Source organism: Cryptotermes secundus, unplaced genomic scaffold (genome assembly GCF_002891405.2).
Source record: "Cryptotermes secundus unplaced genomic scaffold, Csec_1.0 scaffold1850, whole genome shotgun sequence".
Classification (NCBI taxonomy): domain Eukaryota; kingdom Metazoa; phylum Arthropoda; class Insecta; order Blattodea; family Kalotermitidae; genus Cryptotermes; species Cryptotermes secundus.
In genome coordinates, this window is record NW_019727439.1 from 175,016 (window position 1) to 183,870 (window position 8,855).

Sequence of the window (8,855 nt, forward strand, 5' to 3'; positions counted from 1 at the left end):
CTGCACTCTGCACATGCTCGTTGAAAAGAAACGAATTTAACCGAACTTAACCGAAACAAAATCGCATATTCATATGTAGTTCGTATTTGTTGTCTGTTGTGTTCGCCATAATGTTGATGTGAAATTGTAATATAAAATATTCATCCCGATGTTGGACTTAGGCCTTTATCAATGTAGTAATCACACTTTCATCAAGAATATATCCCAGGGAAGCATTTCGTGGATACCAAAGAAAGCTTCAAACGTGTTTGAAGCTTTCGAGGCCGTATTCATGGAACTATGAACCTGGACTCGTTGTCTTTTGCTTTGTCACAAATAAGTTATTTGGTTGCAAATTTAACAAAGAAAAATTACAAACAAAGTACTCAGGAGTTATCACATGTAAGTAAAGTCAGTGTGTAGCCTATAATTATTGTAGTAAACTGTACAAATGCTTCGCGGTTTCTGAATTACGCAGATGGATTGCAAGCGGAGTTTCCGTGTCAATGCTCTTAGGCCAACGCATTTTGTTGTTTAAGCATTGTTCTGTTATAATATTTCTAATGAAATGTGCGCAGTTCTTCCAATTTTGTATAGTTTCGGAGTCAAATTGCGTTTTAATAACATAGAAAGATGCTCTCATTTGTTTCTTATCGACACGTTTTATGTCGAATCACGCATTTTATTGTAATGCAATTCCGAGTTGGTTGCATCGAAGTTAACAAACCAGTATTTATACATTTTTGGTGATTTTTAGGAAGACAGAAATGAAACTCATTCCTTTCTTTGTAAGAGATTAACCCAAGTATAGTTGTGTGACCCACTACAAGTGAATAGCCTTTGATTTCCTAGACGATGATAGCAGTGAATCCTAGTTTCCCTTTATCTACGTTTTCCATATCATATCCTCTGTCTCCCCTCGTTGGTGTGTCCACCTTATCCTGGTGAGGGGGTTTGAGTATGCCAAGGACCCTGAGAGCTATACCAGCGGTAGCGTAGCTACTGGCAGAGCCTCCCTTGCTGGACAGGTCAAAGGGTAGGCATCAGACGAAGAGAGACACCAAAAACCAAAAACTGATGCCGGAAGCAGCAACTTGAAGCACAGAGCAAATGATACTTGAGATGGTTCAAGTTAGTATAGCAACAGGCATGACCAGAGTGGTTTGAACAGCTGTTGTACTGCGATGTGGAAAGCAAATGGAAAAGCTACCACATTATCACTTTTCCTGGATAGTCTCTTTCCAAAAACAGAGATAACATGTATGCAAGCTGTTTTCTCTGGAGACAAAACAAACTGGAGGGGCGGATAGAAGTGCCCAGTAGACAAGGAAGGAGACGTAAGAAGATGCTGGATGACCTTTGGGGACAGAAGATATTTTAATTGGAGGAGAAAGCTTGAGATCACATTAAGTGGAGGAACTGTTTTGGAATAGACTGTGGACTTTTCGTCTGACAGATTACTGATGAATGACTCCTCTGTCTCTGCAGATTTTTATGCATGGCTTCTTGACAGATTTCTTGTGGCAAGTAGTATTTCTTTGGGTGAATGTTTAATTAATGCTAGGGTTATCTGCTTTGTTGCATTGTGAGTATTTAACACTGTAGATGTATGATCCCTACCTACAAAGCACTATGAAAGATACGTAGAAGCTAATCATTCTTGTCCATTTTGTGTTTACATTCAGGTCAGGGAAAGAATGAGCACTGGTGTTGGGGTTTGAAATTTGCCGCTGAAACCCCATTGTGCCTGCATCCCTTCACTCTGCCCTTTGAATATCAATAATGAACTTAAAATGGAGAAAGTGAGAGAGTCTTTAGATGGATCAAAAGGCAGAACATGACAATTAGCAGGAGAAGGAGGAGCCATGTAGAGGAAGTGTAGTTGTTTGTCAGAGGGGAAGGGGGATTCTCTTTCCATGACCAGGCTTGACTTACATTACAAAACAAATGTGTGGAGTTACACCTACACTTCTCCATGTGTCTTTATGTAATGGTGCTTAATTAAATGTGGAGACAAGGTTATCATTACCCTTATTTGGTGAGAGATGAGACACAGATATGAGAGGTGTGTTCAACAGATTTCCAGATTTATTTGTTTTTTATGTATCCAAAGTTACTCGTATTATGAAGTTTTCTCTTTGTTGCCAGTGTGCAAGATGGTGTGCAAGTGCTGTGGTAGAGTTTTGGGTGTGATTTGAATCCCCGTTCTGAATCTTACTCGATAGAAACCAAGTGTTATTCCATATTTAAAGTTTGGCAACCATATCCGCGGGAGACCGACATGTCTGTTTTAAAATAATGAGGCGCTGAAGGACTGCATCACATTGGGTTGAGGTGTGTTGTCAAAGAGCATGCTTCTGTTTTTGTGCCAGTTGGTGACATCGTACGGTCTCGAGGCAGATAGACACTTGCTGCGTTGTCTCTTCTCACACATAGACTTCAGTGCTGAGGGGAGCAAAACCAGCAGCAGTAAAGATTTCCATCAGATCCAGCTGCTGGCCCAGGAGTGTGTGGCTTTGTTAACGAAGCCCACCCTCATCTCGAATCTCTGTTACGCGCTTGATAATCCTTTGCATCATCAGAAGGTAGGGTTTGTTGGTACATTGGTTTTATGTAGCTTTAGTTCCCAAACGAATTTATTCCATTAGCATTTTCTTATCCAGATTCCTTGCTTTCTGTTATCTCAATTATATCATTTCATGTTGTCCTTTTATTTTATGGTGATACCCGTCTCCATTTTAGGTATTTTTTCCACTGTTTTCTTCCTAATTTTCTCCTTAATCACATAGCCTCTTCACACTGAATAGCATCACCATCTGTGCCCAGTGTGGTACGTGTTTATCTTACCACTCACGTGAAGATGATTATGACCACGTTACAACATTTTCAGCTTACAAGTGAAACATTCTGTTATTATTTATATACTTGCACAAATCTATGTAACATTACCTGTTTTATTCCATTTTTCTGATGTCTGCCTTATCTGTAATGCTCATTGTGGAGTTTTGTGTAGTCTACAAAAGTCCATTTGCCACAATCTTCCTTTTTATTTGTGGATGGCATTTGCCATGCTTCTGAGCAATGCATTAATCTACTTTCTAGTGTTTGTGTACTGTAATTCTGCTGTGGGGTGTTTCATCATGATTTATCTGTACATCATGATGTTCGGATTCTGTAGTCTGAGGTATCCCTTCTCCAATCAGGTGTTCAAGATCTAAAAGTCTGTCATGACGGTACATTAGGACAAATATTATGTTTTTGGACATTATCCATCGTCTTGTCTTTGTCTAAAAACCATAGGTTTTACCTGAAGACAGAGACAGAATCCAGTCTCCGAATCATAGTGTCTTGAAAAATAAACAGGACGGGCTTTAGATGAAGACAAGGATGGATTATGTCCCAAAACATAATATTTGTACTAATATCTTGAGGATATTTATATCCAGAAAGTTCTTGCATGTGAACATGCATTTTCAGAGTTTATGTATTCAGTTTCTGTACACAAATGTTTTGATATCCATATCCTGCCTCGATGCGAGTGGGCTGCTTGATGAATATGTTGCACAGGCCAACACACTTTGTTGGTACACCACTTTAATGTTTAAAGTCTAAAGTTGGCCATAATATTGAATTGTATTCTTGTACAGCAGTATTAAATGTTTTACGAAATGGGATATAACAGAATGAGGACTTATGACTAATCTCTATTATCCATGTTTTGTAATAAGTACATGCAGTTTTTGAGTTGTTAGATGTTGCGTGATAGCTATAGGTGATTTTCTTCTCCTAATATTGTGCTGTTTGTGCTGTTGACTTCTTTTCAGGCCCTGAAACCTTCAGCACAGTTGTTCTCTCTGCTGAGCAAAGTATTGAAGCTTACACCAGTGCAAGAAGTGGTATTTGGCCTAGCTCTTCTGCATTCTTCAAATCCAGATACGCAGAATTTTGCTTCCCAATTTGTGAAATTAAAGTTACCTGACTTAATAAGATCATATATAGACACTGGTAAGTCATTTGTTCAGTTTCAGCTTGAGCCTACTTCCACAAAGAGAAACGTGCCTTGTAATATCTCTGCATTGTTGTGACCCTTTCCTATCCTCTTCTGACATCACAGTTTTCTGTTCTGCCTCTAACTTTACGAATTTATGGCCGTGTTGTGAACACATGCTGGGTGTTTATGGTGTTGGACATCTTTTTAGTAGCTCATTTATAAGAAGTGTCATCAAGAAGGGAAAACAATTTTTGATGGAGGTTATTTCCTGAATGAACTTGGCCTGTGTCTCATATGGCCTCATCTAGAGTGGTGAGCTCTTGCCTGCAGAGTGCATTGTGTTCTGAGGCTTGTTCAGCCAGCGGAAGTTAATGGCAAAACCTGTCATACTCTGGACGTCAGAGCTGAAGGAGACTATATACATGAGAACAGTTATTGTTACCAACGATTTTTCTGTCTCAAAAGCAGCTGGATTCAAGCCTGTGGACAGGAATTTTGGTGTATTTTGAATAGTGTACAATTGAGAAAACTTTTAGGATTTCGGGATCATGTGGAGAATATTAAGATTATGGCCTTCTAGGGTGTGAAATATTATCATCTGTCTTCAGGATAGAAGTGGCTTCTGCCATGAAGTGGGAGGCAGTATTGGCAGCCATCTGCAAGATTACATATTGTCACATCTTAGAAGCTCACGATCTTCAGGAAATTGTTTTTGGATTTTTAACTTGGGGATAATGTTGTTTGTATTTAAAACATGGGACCGCAGGGGAACTGGAGCATACGCATGCTCTGTCAAGATAGTGAAATGCATGGTCACAGTAGCATCAGGTTCTGGCATGGATGTTAAACTTAATGCAGTCCAGAAAATTTTGATTTTATGTGACCCCACATTACGAAACATATGTGCATGTGAATTGCTGGAGTTGTTACATGAGAGTTGTTTTCTTGTCAACAGAGAGCAGCAGCAGCCAACAGGAGGGAGGGCTCCACGAAGCCGCTCCTGAAGTTTTGCATTTGATACTGACAAATCTTCTTTACGGACCGAAGGATCAGTTCGGTAATAAGCATCTCTATATAAATAAAAATGGAATTCTAGTATATCATGTTCAAATGTATGTTTGCAGCTTTATATATATATTTTTTCATTTTCAGGAATAGTAACTGAAACAAGAGAAACATTCTTGAAAAGTCTTCGTCGTGATTTTCCTCGAGAGCTAGTACCTGTTGTCTTGGCTCCATTGTTATATCCAAATAAACCAGATCTGCCTATGGATAAAGTTAACCAAGACAATTCAACCATGACTAACACAATGGTATGTTGAAATGTATGTTTGAAGGTCTTGGTGGGTAGAACATCCTGAAATATTTTCTTCCTGCTTTCGTCAGTATTTCAGTTAACTCTTTAATTTTTTTTATGCCCTCTGCATTTGCAATATTGTAGTACATGATTCTCTGTTTCTTACAATGATCAGTCATTTTTTTACTAACTCAGTTCCCACAGAATATAATGTACATATGTATGTTGATAAAAGTTATGCCTGTCTCTTGTTAATTCCAAAATACCACTTACATTTTCAGTGCTGCCAACAGACCTTAATCTGGCAAGGTGTAATGTTGCCCTGTTCCTTTTGGCATTATAAAATAATTTATTACCAAAGGCCAAGGTCAACATCAGTCAATTTCGAACTAATGAAAGTCAGTCAGTCACTTCAGTGACTGGTTTTTCTCGGCACAGTAGCTCCTTTCCTGCGTGTACTATACTTTTGTCCTTCTTTTGTTAGACTATTAATTACTGGACAGAAGTCGTGTTCACACAGATTGTACGTTGACCCTTCAGGAGTAAAACCACTGAGATATGCGCAGTTAGCTGATTAACCCAGTGGTGGCTGAGTGTAGTGCATGTATATAATAGGAAACATAACACATTGAAGAGTTACAAGCTGGGCCCTTAAGGTATTAATATAATGCAATAGAATTGTAAGGTAATGCATTACAGCGTAACTCTTAATTTTGCCATTTATTTTCAGAAAATTGAAAATTAAATATCTATAAAATGATAACAGATAGACATATGGAGTAAATGGGGCTTCTTTTCTCCCCGAAGCTCCAGCACACACCGTAGAATCTTCATTGCTAGAACAAATTGTTCTCACATGTTAACTTTTGGTGGGGGGGGGGGATTTTCAAGAATCTAAGACATTGACAGGTTAGGTACTCCTCTGTCTTGCCAAATTTGGTTGAAATAGGTGAAGCAGTGTGGAAATGTAAAAGGAAGAAACAGTCGCCCCAGGGTTGTCTCCCTAAGACGAACATCTTTCGTCTTCACCACTTTTATCTACTGTGTATGTTTATCGCAAGTCCACTGTAATTTCAGTTGGATGGTTCATTAGCAGACCTGATCATGGAGATAGGATATGGGTTCTGTTCATCGCTTGAAGAGTGTCGTAATAGTCTTGTGAATCTTGGTGCTTGTGAAATGTCACCACCAGCAGTGGCTCGTGTACTGGGCATGATGGTTCGCACACACACGGGCCTTGAGGAGCAGGTGGCCCTGCAAAATATCCAGACTCCCGCCAGCTTCTGGAGCAGTGCTGGAGATTCAGGTTCAAAAGACAAGGGAACCACAGATGCCAATCATCCTACTTCATGGAACGTAGAAATATTTGTACAGACGGTGAAGGAACTGGTAAGCCATTCATGCACGTAGCCTGCTGAACGTAAAACTGTGCGTTTGTATTGATGCACCATATGAGAGGGAGAGTCAGTAAATGGGACACAGATGGGCATGAAACATAAAACACGTGATATTCGAACCTGGAGGAAACATTTATTTCTTGACATATCCTCCATCAGCCTTGATACAGTTGTGCCTTCGCTCTACCAGTGCCTTGAAACCCACAGCATAGAAATCTTTTGAATATTATGTCAGTCACTTCCACACATTCGTTTCCATTGCACTGAAGCAGAATTTTGGTTCGGGTTGTAGTGTGCACACATGATTTGTCCCCAGTGACAATCCTGTTAAGCGTATCTTCTCCATCTTCATATTGTAAGAGATGTTGCAAGAACAGACCCATTTGGTTCATTTCTTGTTCCTGTCGATCCCACACTATGTACATTGTTGTCGTGAGGTCATTGAAGTCACAAGAGGATTCTTATTTCAGTATTTTAGTGTATCACTTGTGAAGATGCGTGCAGTTCTGGTTGTGCATAAAGTATATTCACCTGTGCCCTCTGGGCTTCAGAAATATATCTGGCTTAGTCAGAGTAGCAACTAGGCTGCAGGATGGATGTTGAGGAATTTATTTTCCCCATAGCGGTCATGTCACCTCTGGTTTTACAGCCTCCTGTTTGCGAGTACTGTTGTTCCCTTGAGGATGAAGTAGACTAGGGTGTGAAGCTAACCTCTGCATGCCATCTTGTTTGGTTTGGTGCATAATTAAGCACAGGAGCGACTTTGCCTTGTGTACACAGAGGCTACAGAAAGAAGACCCGTGGATCAACTCATCTGTATCCATCCTGAGCTGTTCACCTTCCCTATGTCCTGCTCCGTTCTTCCAGCCATTTTGTTTAGACACTAATGACAATTGTTAATAACTGCGTATGAGGTTGAAAGAGTGGGAAGCCTCAACCATTATCCCTGTGTTTCGTGGGGCTTGTGTTTGTGGCCTCAGTATAGGTACTTATATTATATAGGCGTGTGGTTATGGTCTTGTTGCATGGATCTGTCACAGTAAGAAAGTTAGCTCTGTTGAAGCCAAATAGAAACTGCATGTGTACAAAACGTTATGTGTGCGCTTGATTGATTTTGTGCTTCCAGGTTCCAAATTTGCCTTGGAAAGATATCATTCTGGAGCTGGACCACACAGAATTTGTAGTGAAAGACAGGCAAGGATTGACTCTTCTGTTTACTGGCCTCAGACTGGGACTTCAGAGTCATGGATTCCATTCAGAAATGTTTCCCGTAGATCTCTTGTACAGGCATTGGAAGAATGCAGATGGCCAGGTAAGATCTTCATAGATTTGTGGGACATTGTTTTCTGTGTTCAGTAAAAATTGAAGTCTGTAAACAAAAGTAATCACAGGGTTAATATGTTAAGCTTGTTACGATAACTTGTGTGTTGTAAGTGCTGCAGTCAGGTCTGTAGCACCATACTCAGAAGTCCCCACTTCAAATATCATCCTGGAGGCTGGCTATACTAAGGATTTCACTAGTTTTCCTCAGTCCCTCCCATACCTTAGAATTGGCAATGACTGCCTTGTGCAGGCTAGGCTGCATGTTGCACAACTGAGGAATATAGATTCAGTTCCCCGCAGACCAAAAAATTTTTTCCATGCTTAGTAACCAGACTGCCTTTGGGGCACAGCCTGTCAGGTGGTTACCAGAGCTCTTTACCCAAGGTCAGGTAGCTGCCCATTGCTGTCTGGTGCTGTGGTTAAGAATGTGTGAGATTTTATCTCCACTCTTCATGGTGTATAATAAAGGACAAGAGAAACTTTGCCTTTTACCTTTACCCAGTTCGTTCCACACCTTCTCCATTAATTTTTCATTAAAAAAGTAAAGTAAGTAAAGCTGTCCCTGAAACAGGCCATAAAAGTCCATATGGTTGTGAGACGTTGACAGTCCCACATTATATAGACAATTGGCTCAAAGATGGCGGTAAGGTTGTCAGCCTTACGCACTGGCCGTGCTTTATTCCCCAGGAAAATTATTTAATTAGTGTAAGATTTGAGGCTTTCACGGCGGTGACTATGAAGAAAGCAGTCTTCTGGGATTTGGCACCGTGTATATGTGGTGTTAACCGACGTTTCGGAGGAACGTATTGCCCCCATCTTCAGGGCAGAAGAAAAAGTATAAGAAATCTGCAAGCGACAACACCGTGAG

General features: G+C 40.3%; 1 protein-coding gene across 1 annotated transcript in view; it reads left to right on the forward strand.

Annotated features, from left to right (window-relative positions):
- Positions 1–54: 54 nt before the first annotated feature.
- The window catches only part of LOC111864834 (CCR4-NOT transcription complex subunit 1), a gene marked incomplete in the record, with an annotated part of 42,979 nt that continues 34,178 nt past the window's right edge, over positions 55–8,855 (forward strand). Inside the window, 7 exon segments of the mRNA XM_033751600.1 lie at positions 55–381; positions 2,352–2,564; positions 3,804–3,984; positions 4,926–5,027; positions 5,123–5,283; positions 6,345–6,656; positions 7,791–7,976. Of these exon segments, the coding sequence (XP_033607491.1) occupies positions 280–381; positions 2,352–2,564; positions 3,804–3,984; positions 4,926–5,027; positions 5,123–5,283; positions 6,345–6,656; positions 7,791–7,976 (1,257 nt within the window).